The sequence below is a fragment of the Physella acuta genome, unplaced genomic scaffold, assembly GCF_028476545.2.
Source record: "Physella acuta isolate Inbredline_101_S28 unplaced genomic scaffold, ASM2847654v3 ptg000243l, whole genome shotgun sequence".
NCBI classification, from domain to species: Eukaryota; Metazoa; Mollusca; class Gastropoda; family Physidae; genus Physella; species Physella acuta.
Window position 1 is genome coordinate 878,826 of NW_026731762.1, and position 18,277 is coordinate 897,102.

Consider the following 18,277-nt stretch of genomic DNA (forward strand, 5'->3'; position numbering starts at 1 on the left):
TGTGTGGTCATGGTTTTAGATATTGTTGCCTACTGACTGCCAGATATTGATCTGTTAACCACCTTTTCTGTTGACTGGTCTCTTAGTTACTGAGACTAAACTTGTTATGTTCCGTTACATAAATTGTCATTTTTGTAAGTGAACTCATCCTAGAAATTAAAGTTGACTGGAAAAAAGCTGTAGGGTTTTAAAATATTGTTTAGATTAAATTGTTTCTATGTTGATACATCACGTAAATAAACTAATTGTTTTCACCCAGCATTTGTATTGTCAAACACTACATCTCAAACACAGATAATTTACCATGGAGGTGATAAAGAAAAGAAAAACTTTGACTTTATAAAGTATGTAATTTATTGTTTAACCACAACTGCAATACCATACAGTGTATAACATTAATTTCAAATGACAGAGGTCCAGCTTTTTTATGACACTATAATAACAACATTTAAAGTTCCTCTTGAAACTTCATACCAAAGAAACCCAGACACAATATATATTTTTTTAAATATACCTTTCCTGTCTAACAAATGACAAGAACAATAAGTTTCCCTATAAACTACAGGTAAATGTGCAGCAACTAATCAGTACATTTGTATTTGTGTAAAATATTTAAGAGACTTTAAGATGTGTATGAATCAGACATTGATTATACATGTTATATAACAAGAATTCAATACAGCAAAGAAACTATCAGTTAAAAGGAATAGATTAAATATGATAAAATACACAATTCCTTTAAAACATGTTAATTTTTTTAAAAGTCAAAACTTGTGAATAGAAAAATGTTGGTAGCAGATAAAAATGAATAAGTAAGTTCAGTTCCACCAAAAACTTCAGATCAACCTGCCATTATTTTAGCAGCTTTTTTCTGGGATAGATTGATCTTGTCTCCCATGCTTAATGCCATGCCCTGAAAAAAAAGTTATAGTGACTAGTAACAAGCAAAAAAAAAAGTCCTTACTTTCTGATCTTCAACTTTACAGCTGGATGATACATAACTGTTTTGCTCTACGACAATAACAAAAACAAAATAAAAGTGCACATACTTGACTCTTTGCTCTAATCCGAACATGGCCCTGCACTGTGGCATCTTTACCCAAATGCAAGGGCTTCTCAATGCTTAAATTTGCCAACACATCCTCTCCAAATATAGATCGGGCGTACATATTAGCTGCCATAAAGCCACAGTCACCAGAAAGAGCCTAACAAAAACAAGATACCAAGTTAGCAACAATGTTTATGGGGAACTTGTATATAGTAAAATACAATCAAATTAATTAGTTATCAACTAAAAAATATTTCAACATAATTTTCAAGGGTTATAAGCTCTAACCACAATATATTTGTACAACTATATATTATGTAAAATGTAATTATTCAGTGGGGTTAGAAATCCTGTAACAAAAGATGTCATGCTGGAAATGCTTTATAAACAGAAGTCAAATAATATACATAAGGCAAGTTGGATAGCAAACTTAAAAGGTTGGAAAAGGAAGTTAAGCAACTACACATTTGTATTCTTTCAAAATACACTAAGAAAACAAACCTTTGGCAAGAATGATAATAATCAACAGTTCAGTGCTTAAAATTAGAAATGAGTACAAAAAGACCAATACTTTTAAAATCAAATTGCAGACTTAATTTTTTTAAAAATGTCTTTGTAATGGAAAGAACTCCTAGGGTACAAGTAAAACAGCTATAAATTTTCTAAAACACAATAAGGGAAACAAAATAGGGTAAAAAGTAACAGGGGAAAATAAAAATAGTTTTTCTCTACTTATTTTCTTATCAAGAAATGAATCTAATGAAAAAATAATCAGAAAGAGGGAACACAAAGTGTTTTGGCTGTAAAAGAGAAAGAGATGTAAAGAAGACTGATTCCTGAACCTGTTACGACAAGGAAATGAAGAAGTTAAGTCACCTGTGATCTTATTAACATACGAGGATTGAAATCTGTGTCTTCTACCTAAGAATTATCAGAAATGATGACATCTAACTTTCCCTGATTGCTATTCTCCTAATTGAAAACAACACTAAGTACATCTGTTATGCAGTAATATGGTGAACAATCTTACTTTATTAACATTACAATTTGTAAACACTAGTAAGAGTTCTGAATTAGCATGTTAAAGATTATCTAACTATCCATTGAATCTTGAATCATACCTTTTCTGGGGTCAAACATTTCATGTTTGTGCAAGACATGACATGTTCCAGGTACTCTTTCAAGTCAACAATGTTGGTATTGACAGTAACTTTATTTTCCCACTCAAATTCAGCCCACATTTGGCGGAATTCAGTGTCTGTGCAACTGGCGGGCACAATGTAGTCCATAATGTCTATGTGAATGTCATTGAGCACTACAACATTCCGATCGCTAGTTGCGCCAGTAATATCATAAACTGAAGTAAGAGGAAAGACAGTAACGTTTTACACTTATTTTATATTGAAAATTATAATTATGAAAAAGAAATTTTTAAAAACAGCAAGTTGTTATTTCATGTACTTTAATTCTCAATACAAAGTATAAAAGTTGAGTGTGACTGTATTGAACAACATTTTGTACATAAATTTAGAATTCTATTTCTTTTTTTTTTAAATTTAAAAAATAAAAAGCTAGTTTTAATGATTATTATTTTTATTATAATCAAACTCACCGATATTTCCAAATATAATTCCATTTTCGGTTGAAGTAACTTTGACATTTGCTTTTATATTGCAATAGTCATGTGGTGCCAATGTCAAAGGCTGAGGTTTCTCAACAAGCTTCAGATCACCTGGAAAAAATAGTTCATTTTTTATGTTGTAAATAATCAATGAAAAAATTTGCAACACAACAAAAAATATTGAACAATATAAAATGCTTCATCAGAATCAAAAGACCTACCAAGTGTTGCTAACTCTAAAGTTAGATTCTGAAGACAGTCTCCTGTCTGATTCACTATGAGGACATCTAGAACAATGTCATATTGGTTGACATTGACATAAGCCTCAGCATAGACTGGATCAGAGAAGCCAGTTAGTTGTGAAACCTGTAAGAATAATACAAGCTTTAGGTGAAAACACTTTAAACCAAGCACAAATTACCATCAACAATTGCTGTAACCTACTAAATGTTTTGATGGATGACAGTGTGGTTCAGCATATGACTACAAACACTAAAGTCTTGAGTTAAGTTTATGGGCTCAAGTCCATACAATGTTCTTGAGTCTACCTTGCTAGGATGGATACTTGACTAATGGGAAAGTTTAGGTGTCCGAGGATTGTTGACTGCACAATACCATATTTTGAGGTCAGAGCAACTCTACTTCAACTTGCACCATGGACCATCTGGTTAGAAAGGGTACTTTAGTTTACTTCTCTTGTGTACAGGCACTGGTCCGGATGAAGAATGGGGCATTTCTCTCACCCATGTTACCAGCCACTGTGCTATGCTTGTGGGTGCCAGCCAAGCTTTTGCTTCCACCCCTTGTCTGGTTTGGATGTGAGTGGCAGCTGTCTGGGACAACCTAGTTTCAAGCTTGTGACTTTGGGGATAGCAGCGTGTTTCACCACTAGAACAAGCTATCCCCAAGGGTACTTTAAGTAAAGTTTCCCTTTCAAACCTGACGGGCTATGGGGCAAGTGAAGTAGAGTTCACTTGTTTCTGTGACCTCGGCGTATGAAGAAATAGTGTGGTCAGCACTATGCCCAGCCGCCTTTACTTTCCATAACGTGAGTTAGGTACCCATCAGAGTTGGGTGGACTCAGGGACGGTCTACTGACTTGAACCCGGATTCGAACTCGAGACTAACGGGTTAGTAATCCAGCTCTCTACCGCTAGACCACTCCGTCACCAAGGGTACTTTAGTAAACTTGTAATTTTATTTTAACCTTGGATGATAATATGATATTAACTCCTAGCTTATAATGTACAAACCTTATTGAGTTTAGAAGATCCAAGAGGATCAGAATCTTTTTTAGTATTTACTCCTAAAGCTTGTGACAGTGTCAGCTCAAACATATTCTAAGGATAAAGAGTGTAAAGAGTTATGTCAAAACTGAGAAGTTTACATTAAAATAACTTGAAACATCCACTTGACTGTATTAATTGAATAACAGCCAAACTGAAAAGTATAACATTATATTAAGTTTACTTCAGTGCCATCAAGTTAAAAGAAGAGAAAAATGTCCAATTACCTCACCAGCTCCTTGGTCACTTCTGTTGATCAGCTGGGCAAAGGAAATTGGGTCATCAGCATGGACCTTGACAACTTTACGCTCAGCAGCCTATTGTGAACAAAAACATCAGCATTAAAAATACTAAATATAAAAATTATGCCATGGATACAACATTTTAAATACAAATAGAAGCAAACAAACCTCTTGCATTTGTTTTTCTTCTTCTATTTTGGCAGCTAGCATAAGAGAGAGAGACCCTCTGCAGGCTACGTTAAATATTTCATTCATCAGATCAGACTTTTCAGCTAACACACGGAGGCAAACAGCAATGCGGTCCACATCATCATCAGTTATTGGCTATGGTAAATGATATTTTAAAAAATTAATTTCCAGCATAAAAATCTTTTTAAAGCAATTTCAACTCAATTATGTAAATTTTAGCACGGTATCATAGTTCTACATTAAAAGTAGTTTGTTGAGCAATGAAAACAAACCTTAGTTGGTAATCCAGATTTTCCAAGATGAATAATTGTAGCCATTATCAACATAGCTTCAGCAACAAAGCTCTGAAAATAAGCATAACAAAAATAAAATAATAGCCATTATTTTCAATAACAAAAAAGGAGCATACTCATTACAATAAAATAACTTACATTCTGTCTCTTTTTGTCCGGTGTTATGCTGATATACTTGAGAGCAAGTTTAGTTAAAGTAGTTGCTAAGGCTGCACCAATGAAAAAGTCACCATCCATCATATCTTTACGCAAAGGAGGACTGTTAAGTAACAAAGATTAAATTCCTTAACTACTTGTTCACTGTTGGATAAATTAGAATTGTAACAAGTAATCATCTTTGCTGTCGACTTACACTTCTTCTTTCTTAGTTGAAGTTCTGGCACTGAAAACACTTTGGGTAGCATATGTGCCATCTGCTGTCACAAGACGCTGTACAGAGCCTCCAGTTTGCATTTCTGAAAAATCCATAAGTTTTGATTATGGTAACTACAAGAACCAGCCTGTTTAGGCAGTGAAGTTTTAAACATGTCCGGATTTTAATTTAAAAAAAAAAAAACCAACATTTTTAGCAAGCATTGCTGACAGGACAATGACATTTTTAAAAAAAATTATAAATCTAAAAAACAAATCTTGCTTTTATTTCTATTGTCTAGTTTTACACAAGTTTATTGCAAAACTAAACAACAGCATAAGGATTTTAAAAAGGCACTTACCATCTTCCTTCACTTCACCAGCAGCTTTCTTCATCTCATCCTCCACAATGGGAATCTAAAATAAGAAATTTACATAAGTTAATTAGACGCATTCCCCAATAGTTTAACTATCCTTATCATCAAAAACACCAAAATTCTAAAAAAAAAACCTTACTTCTCCAAGAGATTGTCTAATGAGAGTCATAACACTCTGAATATCATCAGAAGATGTACAATACTCTCCAAGGATCCAAAGGGCAGCACGATGAATCCTATACAAAAGTAACAGACAATATTAAAGAATGGGCAGTAAGCAGTAATTTGCTACAGATAATTTTTGTAAACTAACAATGTGGATTGATAAAAATAAAAAATAACATTCTCACTTCATGGCTTTGATGGTGCTAAACACATCTAGAAGCTTGCTAATAACCAAGGGTCTGAGCTGGTCAAAACGTTGAACAGCCTCTCGTACAAACACTAGTACATCAGCTGCAGCCAGCTCATTTGTATCCCCAAGAAATTCCATCAGCTGAAAAGTATTTTAAAACAGGAATACAGTACATGTTTATGATGAGCAATGCATCAGTGATTGTTTTACTCAATATTAACATATTTATTCTTACCACTGGAATGATAGTAGAAGCAACATCTGGGAACTTAACACTGCACTGGTGCAAAGTTCTAACAAGCAGCTGCCTGTATTTTCCAGTATCCTCATGTTCAACATTATTTGTCTTCACAACTTCTTTCTTCAACACCAACACCATCTAGAACCAAAATAAAAATTAAAATGATCAAATGATTTCATGTGAAGACCTGTAAAAAAAAAATATGAATTCAAAAAATTTCAAATCAGAAGCTATGCAGACTAGATCAGCTTGGTAAAATTTACCTCTTCAATATTACGAGATGTCACTAAATCCAGTGCAAGGGTCAGTGTCTTTTTTCTTACTTCCTGATCAGGGGAGCTTAGCACTCTTAAAATGTCCATTACAAGTTCCTGCAAATTAAAAAATGTTGCCATATGATTTACAAATATTTTAGAAATAGATTTTTAAAAAAAAAAGTCTTAATGCTTATTTAGATATTTATACCTGCAAGATTTTTTCATGGGCTGGAACCTCTTTAAGTGCTATAAGTCTGTCTAACACAATCAGTTTAACATTGTTATCACTCTCCTTAACAATCAGCTCAATGTAACAAGTTGCAGCTGCCTACAGAGAGAATTCAAAAAATACCTGTATCAACTTCATTACAACTTAAGATTATTATAAACTTAAATAATTATGCACATCAACTAATTTATATAAAACTTTTGATCAAAATTAAGTTCACTAAACAATAGCTGAAATGTGAATTTGAAATTTAAGTACAGTTTAAGGATAAACAATAAGTGTTTCTTAAATCATTTGAATAGCCCCTATATATTTATTTATGAAATCTTTTTAATATCTATAGTATTACCTTAATGGCAGTAGGAGCACTGGAAAGAGTGACTAAAGTTCCTGCAGCCTCATACCTTACGGCAGGGCTAGAAGAATTCAGCAAATTGTATATGCAACGGATAAACCTAGCTCTTTCTCCTGGGTTGGCATGGCAAACCTAATATAAAAGGTGGTTTGAATTAGCAAACAGACATTTAAATTATTGAATATTCAATTTTATAAGTTCTTCAAAACTTTTATGAATACATATTGAAATATATTCTAAAATAGTGTAATGTAAACCACATATTTAAAACAACTACCAAAAACAATGAATTTCAGGACTTACTTTGTAAATAAGCTCAACAATAACAAGTTGAAGGATATCACCAAAAGAAGTCACTTGGTCAATACAGCTACTCAGGTAGTTCAGTGCTCTTTCCTAAAACAAAAGTGAAACATGGATTTTTAAAGAATGAACTTAGCACAAATAAAAAAAAGTACAATGTTTTTCTTAGGTTTATTCACCAGTGTTTGGTTTGAAAGAGTTTTTTAAAAACAAGTGTTGGCACTATAATAGAGACAAATCTTCAAAATATGTCACCTGATCAGCATGAATAAGCATCATGAAGGCATTTCGCTTGCAGGACATATCTTGTTCCCCCTCAAGGAAGTTGTGAATCAATTCAGGGGCATCAGGTATCAAGGAATCAAAATTTCTAATAAAACAAGCAACTTTTTGAGAAAAAATGTATTTTAAAATTTAAATATATACCATTTTGTAATATGTAAAACTAATATGAACTTTTTAAAACTAATTTACAACTCATGAAGGATTTTTAACAATCATAGTATTGAAAAATTTATAATCACCTGTAAATAGTATAAATGGCAAGCACAGCATTACGGCGTACATAGGAATGTCTATGTTCTAAGCACTGTCTGATTGCTGGCATAAGGGGTTCAAGAAGTTCAGGTTCTTTAAGCTTGCAAAGAAATCGAAGGGTTGATCCTCTGATGAACTCATTGGGATGTTGAAGATCCTATCAATGGAGAAAGAGGATTAAAGAAGAGAATTATACTTGACGATTTTATATTGTTTATATTAATAGCACACAAATTGAAAATAGATTCCACACCTTTCTGTAAGCATCACAGACAAGTATAAACTCTTGCAATAGCTTTCCCTCGGGAGTATACTTAGGAACGACTTCCCAGAAAACCAAGAGTAGCTTTTTAATAGTGTGATCTTGCATTGGCATGACAAATCGTATGATGATCATCAGGATTGAAGGCATTTTTTCTCCATTTAAGATTATTTGAATAACCTTTTTCAAGGCATCAATCTTAGTTCGGGCATCTCCCTTTTCTGTAAAATGAAAGAAGAAACTAAACAATAACATTCATAAACATTATAATATAATTATCTTAGTAAAATTAGTTTCTTAAAAATTACATTGTCAGGGGAATGTTTATTGAAGAACTATACTTTCCACAATGCAACATGTGTGCTTGGAAAAGTTGGCATGTTTAAGTAACACTGAACAATGTTAATGCAACTTATTAGGTCTATCATTACATGCACAATTTATTTCATCATAAAATATTCCTCAAATAAATAACTTGATAAAAAAAAGAACTTCATACCAAGGTCTTGTTTAAGCTGCATTTCAGATGGTGGCTCAGCATCCATTGGCACATTTATTAAAGTATAACATGGCTGTTCTGCTATTGTCGTCATCTTGGCAATTTGTTTTCTGAAAGATGGAGTAAAGTATTATAAAGTAGGCATATGTTTATTAGTTAATTTGGCCAATATGAAGTCAACAAAGTAAACTATCTACCAAGAATGTGAGAATATCTTTTTCAAGAATTTAAGAGTAGTGCCATAATCAGTGTTAATCACTATCATAGTCATACTTTTGTTATAACTTTTAACCAGTTTAAGCTTTCTAGATCAAGCCTAGCTCTAACTATGAATCTATGAAACTTTGGCATTCTACTAGGTATCTATATCTAGATCTAAGTCTAGACCTCTTTAACTACTTCAAGACCTCCACTTCAATTATTTTAATTTTTATTTCTTGGTTTACAGCTCAGGGCTTAGTTAGGATACTAATACTATTACTAGTCTGGCGCATTGCTTAGATGGCAGGATTGACCTCTGACCCTGAAACGTCACGCATCGTTTTCTGACGGTTTTTCCGTTTATTTTAGGGGTCCCATCCACGACAAATGAAAAAACTGTTTATATCGCAAATTCTCATCATTATTTTAATGCAAATTGCTAATAAAATGGATAATATGCCTTAGAATGCCAGAAAAAATCGCAAGATTCGTGGTTGTAAATAATGAGAGGATTTCTAGTGGAGCACTCTCCGTAAAAACTGAACCGCCGCCAAAAACGACAGACTAACGGGGAAAACGGCTCGACTAACTGTACATTAATATATAATTGATATATTTATCATGTATATTTACAGTATTTTTGATTACTTTTTCTAAAATCTTCCTCGAGGATGAGGTACCCACGCTGACATTTCTATCCGCTATTTTAAGTATCATGACGTCATTGTTACGCTAGTTGCCAGACTGAAACAACTAGTTTTTGTTTTTTACGGAATGAACTGTTAAGTCTAGTATTTTAATTATAAATCAATTGTAGCATGTGTGGAAAAAGTAAAATTATAGACATTATTATTGTATTAGTAATTTTATTAGTATATTGATTTTTTCTTCACTGTGGGCCGACCGTTGCTGCATTCGTGACCGGTGGTTGACCTCGTCAACGCCGCGTGGCCTATTCGTTTATATAATCAGTGTTGCTCGTTCAGTGGCCTTTTTCAGAGCTAGGCCTAATTACGGGCGATTTTTAGACTTAATTGATTGGCCGTTGGCCTTTTTCATTGCTGCGTATTGTAAAAAATGCTCGTTCAGCGGCCTTTTTTTTGGCGCTAAATAATCTGTTTACAGGCATTTTAAGCGTTTATTTATTTATTTTTTTAAGCTAGACGTAGATCTAGTTTAAAAATATTTTTTTTTATACAGCTGGCTGTCTAGCATGCCTGATATCCGAACTTAAAAAAAAATGACCGAACTAAAAAAAATGACCAGAAGTAGGGAAGTAGGTCTCTTTTTCAATTTGCTTGAAGAAGAGGGGGGGGGGGGAGAGAAGTGAAGACACCGACCATCTCGTGTACGCGTGTTCATCCACAGGATAGTAAACATAAGCAAGCAATCACGCGAGTGACGATGTTTGGAGATTTTATTTTTAAAAAAAATCACATACGTCATGTTTTCAAGATGAAAAAAATGTAATGTAAAAAAAAAAAAGACACTAATACCATGTATGAACCTCAGCTGCCACACTGTTGACTCAATATAATGTGATTGAGTGTAAAATGTATTTGCATTTATAAAATATCTTAACTATTACTATCATATTATTTTATGCATATTTATTATTTAAAATTAGAATTTGAAATAAAAATATTTATTATGGTCGTTTGATTTATGTAGGTGTTCATTATTTCTTAAAATGGTATGAATAAAATGTAGAGTAGAATTTAATAAATAATAAAATAAATAGATCTAAGTTTTATTATCAACCAGTTGCTTTTTGTTATTTTCCGGTGAGTAAATGACCTAAGCTGACGCAATTACCATGGCGGGAATTAAAAGCTCGTGCACACAAGTTCACGGCGTCATGTTATGCCGGTCCAGGAGCAAGATTCTTGTTTTGTCATTCATTTTCCATTCTAGCTAAATTTTCAAATTCTCTTTTTTCTCGTCAACCGAATAAGCTAGATATTTAAATGTGGTGTCAAATGTTCTCTTAAGGGGTAAGGAACTTAATGGTGTATTTGAAATAACAGAATATTTTATTTAAAAAAATCCATAATTCAACCTACTATTACTTAAATTACTAGTCTAGATCTAAAGTTTACTAAAAAAAGAAAAGGATAGTAGATCTAGAGCTAGTATTTTATTTTAGTACAGTTAGTAGGATAGTCTTAGCTCTTAGGAATGGTACTGACTAACTGAGTAATTAATAATTTGAGCTTGATTGAACAGTTCTTGACTTAAGTAAGTAAGTTAAGACTAGAAAAACTAGAAAGTGGGGGGGCGGTTAAACTTTTTAACTTTAATTCAGTTTCATGCATATATTTTTAAAAAAAACATTATTTATGGATATTATTCGATTAAAATGAACTTTTAACTACAAAATTTACATACATTTATTTCTTCAAACGCCAGTTGTAGTGAAACGATCTCACAAACAGTTACAATATCAAAAATGTACAAGTCTACCATTAATAAGAAACTGCCAACACTTTATTTCCGGTACGCTTACATTGGCCAGATAAACGTATGAATTGGCCTAATCGACTGTAAACAAGCCAAATTTTTACAGTGAGCCGGTTTTAGAATAACCTTGTGAAACATTTTCCTTTTGAAAAACAAAGATATTATAAAATTAGACTATAGATTTCTATTATAGATCTAGATTATATATTATATAGATCTAGATTAATAACTGTTAGCTAAGGCTATATTTAAATTCTAAAGCCGTAAGATATAACAATTATGAGTCTCTTCCGCAAATAGTTGACCTTTTAAACTTTGAACTTTTGCTTAACATTGTCTTGTTAAGTTAACAAGTTTAGCTGGAAACTTGAACTAGATCTGATCTAGTCTAGCTCTAGATCTAACACCAGATCGAAATATTAATATAGATTCTAGATCTATTATGCAGTAGTAGTATGTAGATCTAGTACCATGTATGTAGATCTATGTAGTATTAAAAAAGCAGTTACCCAACCAATTTTATTATTTTTATCAGAGTTACAGTGGGGTGTGTGTACACTCGGGTGTACAGTCTAGAACTAGATCTAGAATCTAGATCTCTAGATCTAGATCTAGTTAAAATAAGTTAAGTAGTAGATCTAGTAAGTACGTCACAATACTGACAATAGTAATTTCATACACTGAGGACTGTCTACTGCAGCAGACATTAATCTAGAGAAAGGAAAGGGGGGGGGGGGGGGGGGAAGGGGGTAGAGATGCTCAGACTCAGAGAGAGCTGGCTTGTTGTTACTAACATAATATTTTAAAAAATCTAGTTTAAGTAGTCTAAGTCTAAAGCTTAACAATTAGTCCAATTCTTAATAAATGAATTATTACAATTAAAATATTTTAGTGGACATTATTATAATTAATTATGTATGTTACTATGCAGTAGTATGTATGTCGGTATTGACACATTGATCTGTGTGGGCATAACTCAGAGGCATAGCGACTCTTCCCCGGGACAAACTTTTCATTTGCAACCCCCCCTCGAACTTTTCATTTGCAACCTCCCCCCCCCCCCTCAAACTCTGATGTGCACCCCCCCCTTGAACTTTTCATTTGCGCCCCCCTCAAACTTTCGATTTGCACCCCCCCTTGAACTTTTCATTTGCACCCCCCCTCAAACTTTCACTTTGGCGCCCCCCCCTAAGGTCGGCGCCCTGGGACATATGTGTCGTCCCCCCTGCCCCCCCCCCCCCCCCTCGCTACGCCTCTGGCATAACTAACAAATTAATATAATAATATTACATCATAAGAGTAGTTTAGACTTTAGAATAGTCAACAAGCCTAACTCAGTTACTAAGTAAGTGAGGAAAGCCCCGCAATCACTGGCCTATTCATAGTATGGTATTAGTAAATCATTGTCAATGTGACATAGTTCTTAAAATATCAACTAGTGCTGTACCTTTTAAATTAATTATTAATTTAATATGTAATACTATTTTTGTAAGGTTTGCCATGAAATTATGAATAAAAATGCCTGTCACAAGCCAATACATTGTGGTGACTGCTACAGGAAACTCTATTCATCTTTTTGAACTGGTGTCTGCTGTTACTGTAAGCTATTAAAAAAATATATATTATTCATTCTAGTCATTTTATAAAGTTAACTTTACATTATTCTGCTCCTGCTTTTGAAACAATATTGCTGTATAATTAGAATGTCCTTTCAATGTTTCCTTTCATTTTTTTTTGTCCAAAAAAAATTAAAAACATACTAATATATAATCTAAAATTTCAGGTAAGAATTGAATGCCCACATTCAGTAAACAGTGTGTCAGTTATAAACTCAGAGATTGCCTCTTATGCTTTTATTGCTACAAATGATAACAAGTTATGGAGAACACGATTAAGTGAATTTGATGGACAAATGAAAGGAACAGGGTATTTTCTCATTTGAAGTTTATGCCCTTTTTCAACCAAATGAAATTTTTTTTTTATTTAAATAATTATTTTTTAATAAGTAGAATTTACATTTATAAAGTGTTTAAAGCAAATATTTTACTATCCTTACACATAAACACCTAAAGATTGTATATAACTAACATTAAAGACCTATTTCTTATCTTGCAGAACATCAACATGTAGAAGGAAAAGCATACCAGAAGATCTTCCTAATTCAGAAGACATATTTGGTGACCTATTGAAGCAGCAAGAAAATAGGCAGGAAATGTTTAATCACATGTCCGACTCCAAAATAAAACAATCTATCAATGAAAAATTTAGGAGGATAATCCTGAAACAAGAAGAACTTGTGTACCAGTCAGATTCAAATATTCTTGAGGTGCAGGTGCATGAGAAATTAATAACTTTGCTAGTGGATGATTCTGGATCTGTTCAGCTCTGTGTTCTAGTTTGGGACGTGGAAAATAATAAGCTCAAAATACTACAAAACGTAGCTACAAACTTAAGTTTAAAATTATTTGTTTGTAAGTTTCTTTCTTTTAAAATTCCATTTTTCTTTTAAACTAATTTTTTTTACCATTGCTGGAATTTTGACAAAACTTTTGCTGTTCCATAGTTAACTAGTAATATCAATGTCATAACTGTAACAATTTAATTATAATATTTTAAAAAATATTTGTAGCTCCATCTGATGAAAGAAAGAGGATAATGTACCTTGTATCACAATATGAGGAAGAACCCTCACAAGGGGAAAGAACAACACATCTTGATCCACAACTGCATTTTTGCAGGTCTTCAATATATTTGCCCAAAACTCTTTTTATCTCACTCTTTGGTAAAGAAAACAGCTGCTTAAATTCACTAATAGTATTGCTTAGTACAAATGATGGGTGTGTTTATTCATATTCTACTAAGACAATGAATCCCTTGAATAGTAAGTTTGGTCTCATTTGCCAAATGAACTCTGAGGTAATTAGCATAATGGAGATAGATGTAGCTTTACCAAAAATGTGTAGCGGTGAAAATGAAGGCATTGTTTCAGCTTTGGCTGCTGCTCTTGATAAGGGCAGTAATAATTCACAGTTTAATGAAAAGTCAACAATGGAAGGTCTGCTGATTTGTTTTGCTACAGGTTAGTTTGATTTTAAGTTATGTAATCATTTTGTGCTGTTTAGTAGTTGATTTTTATTTTTTTTTTTAAATTTTGTTTTGGAAAAGAATGTGTGCAGATTAGTTTGTTTTTAAGTTTTATAAACAATTTTTGTGTAGTTTAATTAATTAAAAAATTTTAAAAACAATTTTGTACCAGTAATTTTATTTTTATGTTTAATGTTTTGTGTTGAAAGCTTGATTTAATTAAGCCCCATGTAAAAGACACTTTATTCCTTCAATTTCAGGAGAGTGCTGCATGTACCTAACACCAGATGAAGAAAATAAGATTCCATCTGTTCTAGTATTTTCACTTCCACATTCTATAGGATCTTGCATCAAGTATAAAAACCATTGTGTTTATAGTACAGGAACAAGCATTGAAGCAAGCAAATTCACTCTTTCAAAGCTGGCAGGGAGTGATGATGTGTTAATGACTCCTGTTTTGCAAACTGTTTTTAAAAAGGCCAGGATTTCCAAATTGTCAGCTGTATTACCTACAGATCAGGATACAGGAAGTAATTAAAAACCCTAACATCTTCACTGGAATCTTGCAATTAAATTATTTAACATAATTTTTTAACTTATTTTTGCTTTTTTAAAAATGAGTTGAAACTCAACCAGATAAATATGTAAATTAATTTCTTTCAACAGGTTTAACTTTACTGGCAGTCACTTGCAGCTATGAATCTGTCTTCCTGCCAATAACAATACTTGACAGCACAAAAACTCCAGCACCAAAATCAGCACATTCGTTCACTGAAATCTTACACAACATTGATCTGTGCTCTCAAAGATTTAAAGAGGTGAAGGAAACATCAAAACTCATTGACACCTTTTTGCTGCAGATGAATATTTTCTGTCACTTGCAGCAGAGCTTAGAAGGGAGGAAATCTACTAACAGAAATCAACAAGCATCCCTAGAGTTATTGGACTTGAATATTAATTGCATTTTTAACATATCATCATTTCAAAATGTTTACAGAAAAGACTGGGCTTTAAAAGTGTATTTGGAAAATAGAAGTCCAGTTTTGCTTTCCAAAGACTGGTCTCTTTTGGTGACTGTGAAAGCATTCTCCGCTAAACAAACTAGTTGGACAGAAAGTCATTCTGTGAGAAGTTATTGCTTCCCTTTAAATAAGGGACTCCTTCCAAATTCAAAAGTTGATTTTCTTATACCGCTGACATTTTTAAATCAACTTCTCTTTTTCCCAACAATAAGAGTGACAGCAAATTTAATTTTAAACATGCCAGATAGTTTAGAAATGGTCTTAAGTCAGAAGCTACACAAATGCCTCAGTGTTGAGCTTTCAAAACATGAGTTTGATATTTTGAATTTTATTTATCCACCTTCCGATGAAACAAATATGGATCTGGTAAGCAATAGAGAAAACCATCTTCATAAAGAACTTTGTCAGATGGCTCACATGAGAGTAGGGAATAAATTTAAAAGCAATGATCAGCTTGTCAAGTCAGAAAGTTTTACAGTCAGACTTTTAATTTCTAAAACATTTGGTGAGTACAATATTTTTTAAATGTGTACATTCATATTTCGTCTACTTAAATTTTGATTTTTTTTTTTGGGTCATCTTGGAAAATTTTTTAAAATTAGAGTTACAAATACACAACTCAATTAAGAAAAAATTATATCTTGTTATGGGGTTTCTTCTAATAAAAATTTTGTGAGTACCTAGAAAATTATTTTTATTTGTTTTGTTTATGTTCCAGCACAAATGAAACTTTTGGGCAGCGCTGAAGATGTTCTAAAGTTTTTATTCACCAAAGACCAGGAAGTAAAATTGGATGAAACGTCTTCCTGTATGTTGATCACGCCATCTGGCCAACTTCTCACGGTTACTGTTTCATCTGCAGCCAAAAATCCAGCCAAATCTTTGAGGCCTGCAGCAAATGATCAGTTCAACATAGCTCTTACATCTAGCGATCTGACTGAACTTTTTGCGATACGATCTGCTGTTAAGTCACGGTTAAAGATGTCTTTAAATGAAGATGTGTTTGCACATTCTAAATATATACTACAGCAGCAACTGAACACACTTGAGGTAAAATGCTTCTTACTTAGGGGTCATTCATTTATGAGGTCTATAAGAAAAGGGGTCTCATTTTTTAAGGCTCATAAACCTTTGACACCTTAACTTAATGATTCTGTTTATTTTTAATAGTGCTAATAACATGTTATTACAAAGTTGAAGTCCATGATCCAATATTCTTTTATGTTTGTCTTATAGAAATTGAGAGAAAATCTCAGAAAGGGGCCTGGAAAAGATCAGTCCAGTGTTTCTGGAGCTGGTGGTTTTTTGTGTGAACTTTTGGACACCCTTGATGAGGTAAGTTGTTACAATTAAAGGGTTTCATACACTTGGTTATTTTGCTTATAGTTTTTTTTTTTTAACATAAGATACTTTTAAACATACTTAAAGTTTTTGATAAGGTTAGCTGCTATACATTTCTAAGAGAATACTCTTCCAGGATAAATTTGTGTCTAGTTACAATGCTTTTATTACTTTCTCTTTCATAAAGAATTCTGTAATTTACCTTATTTATTTCAATTCAATGTAATCGGGTTTTGTTTGTTGTTAACTAAGTTCACTTTCATAAGTAGATAGTAAATATTAATAAATAAAGAATCTTCTTTAGACCTATTGATCCATTGGGCAGATGAGGTAGAGTTCCTATGTTTCTTGACCTTAGTATATGAAGGAAAGGTGTAGTAAATATTAATATCTGTCTGTTTCTTTTTTTCATTTTCCTAGACAGACATATGAGTGCTGTAGCTGCTTTATGGCCAAGTCTATCAAGTACAAACTTTTCATTTCTACATGGTGAGATTTTATTTTTACAGTAAATTTAATTTTTTTTATCACTGACAATTTTTACTAACATGATACTTTATCTTGTGTAAACAAAATCCATTATTAACCTTAGTACTTTATCTGTTTTATCTTTATCAGTACTTTATTTGTTTTATAAATTCTATTACAGGTGACGAAATCAAATTTTGAAATTTTTATTTTATGAAAACTTCCTGGAGTAATGATCTTTGATGTATTTTCTGAAATTCCTGAGTGAAGACATTATAATATTAATATCTTTTGACTAGCAGTTTTGTTTTAGAAAACATAAATGACAACTTCACATTGTTAACATATCAAAGTAGGCATAGAAAAAAGCCAACAAATTCTAGATCTAAACCTTATTGATTACATTTATTGTAACAGAATGCACAGATTGTACAAAAGTATATTGTTTATTAATTAATTGAACTATAATAACTCAAAACAAGATAAAATTATTTTTTTTCCCAAATAAAGGTTGCCAAAGCCCACAAGTAATAAATGTTTTATATGGGTCTAAAATTATGTTTCAGATATTAGCCATTGTTATATACAATATTTATTGAGCTGTTAGCTATTTTTATTAACAGACCTAATAAAAGTGGTCTTTTTTTTTGCTATTACAGCCTTTTTCTCATTTATTCCCCCCCCCCCCCCCCCTCCCCACCCTCCCATTAAAAAAATACTATTTGATTGTAGCTGTTCTTGTAATCAAGTGTAGAGTAAATGTACACAATTTTGAATATTAACTAATTAATTTAACAATCAGCCAGTATTGTTTTCAGTGAAGCATAAAATACTTTCAAATTATACATGCCTAAAAAGGTCCTCGGTGCTAGGCTGCTAACCAGAAAAGTCTCGAGTTCGAATCCGGGTTCAAGTCAGTAGGAAGTCCTTGAGTCCACCCTGTTCTGATGGGTGGACCTAACTCACATTAGGGGCAGTAAAGGCGTCTGCGCATAGTGCTGACAACACTATCACCCATTGTGCCACAGTCATTGAAACAAATGAAGTCTACTTCATCTGCTCCACTTGTCGTGAGCATGAACGGAAAAAGATGATGATGAAAAGGGTCCTTGAGTTATGGAAATATAATGAGTTAACTAACAAAAATAGTGTTAACATATGGTAGCATGTGGGAGTAAAGTGTCTGTTCAGTCTAGTAAATTGTCTGAACTGTCTAAATAGTACTCAGTTGGAGGAAGGGTTGCAGATTCTCCTAT

General features: G+C 32.7%; 2 protein-coding genes across 4 annotated transcripts; one reads left to right on the plus strand and one right to left on the minus strand.

Moving 5' to 3' along the window:
- Positions 1–432: 432 nt before the first annotated feature.
- Positions 433–11,149, minus strand: LOC131938414 (coatomer subunit beta). Of its 2 annotated transcripts, XM_059296428.1 has the most exons (25): positions 11,035–11,149; positions 8,446–8,555; positions 7,938–8,167; positions 7,672–7,841; positions 7,403–7,517; positions 7,148–7,240; positions 6,839–6,976; positions 6,469–6,588; positions 6,267–6,374; positions 5,998–6,141; positions 5,758–5,903; positions 5,547–5,643; positions 5,393–5,447; positions 5,032–5,134; positions 4,818–4,938; positions 4,659–4,730; positions 4,366–4,521; positions 4,183–4,272; positions 3,923–4,009; positions 2,891–3,035; positions 2,661–2,780; positions 2,170–2,405; positions 1,925–1,969; positions 1,050–1,205; positions 433–913 (listed from the first exon to the last, which is right to left on the minus strand). In XM_059296428.1, the coding sequence occupies exons 2-25, from the start codon at positions 8,537–8,539 to the stop codon at positions 842–844; spliced, it is 2,913 nt and encodes a 970-aa protein (XP_059152411.1). In that variant the 5' UTR covers positions 8,540–8,555; positions 11,035–11,149; the 3' UTR covers positions 433–841. The 2 variants fall into 2 exon arrangements, with proteins under 2 accessions (XP_059152411.1, XP_059152412.1); XM_059296429.1 differs by lacking the exon at positions 1,925–1,969.
- Positions 11,150–11,477: 328 nt separating this feature from the next.
- LOC131938444 (uncharacterized) lies at positions 11,478–17,674 on the plus strand. 2 transcript variants are annotated; one of them, XM_059296478.1, is made up of 11 exons: positions 11,478–11,583; positions 12,600–12,705; positions 12,890–13,032; positions 13,222–13,577; positions 13,736–14,185; positions 14,451–14,720; positions 14,857–15,717; positions 15,931–16,262; positions 16,449–16,547; positions 16,974–17,042; positions 17,203–17,674. In XM_059296478.1, the coding sequence occupies exons 2-10, from the start codon at positions 12,625–12,627 to the stop codon at positions 16,983–16,985; spliced, it is 2,604 nt and encodes an 867-aa protein (XP_059152461.1). In that variant the 5' UTR covers positions 11,478–11,583; positions 12,600–12,624; the 3' UTR covers positions 16,986–17,042; positions 17,203–17,674. The 2 variants fall into 2 exon arrangements, with proteins under 2 accessions (XP_059152461.1, XP_059152460.1); XM_059296477.1 differs by having other exon boundaries at positions 11,494–11,579.
- The last annotated feature ends 603 nt before the right edge of the window (positions 17,675–18,277 follow it).

What these genes read in the sequence shown, in the direction of transcription:
- LOC131938444 (XM_059296478.1), top strand. Translation starts at nt 12,625, where the DNA reads ATGCCTGTCACAAGCCAATACATTGTGGTGACTGCTACAGGAAACTCT. An exon ending in AACTGGTGTCTGCTGTTACT is followed by an intron (nt 12,706 to 12,889) that starts GTAAGCTATTAA and finishes CTAAAATTTCAG; the next exon opens with GTAAGAATTGAATGCCCACA. An exon ending in AGCAACTGAACACACTTGAG is followed by an intron (nt 16,263 to 16,448) that starts GTAAAATGCTTC and finishes TTTGTCTTATAG; the next exon opens with AAATTGAGAGAAAATCTCAG.
- LOC131938414 (XM_059296428.1), bottom strand. Translation starts at nt 8,539, where the DNA reads ATGACGACAATAGCAGAACAGCCATGTTATACTTTAATAAATGTGCCA. An exon ending in TTGTTGAGCTTATTTACAAA is followed by an intron (nt 6,977 to 7,147) that starts GTAAGTCCTGAA and finishes CTTTTATATTAG; the next exon opens with GTTTGCCATGCCAACCCAGG. An exon ending in CCCATGAAAAAATCTTGCAG is followed by an intron (nt 6,375 to 6,468) that starts GTATAAATATCT and finishes TTTAATTTGCAG; the next exon opens with GAACTTGTAATGGACATTTT.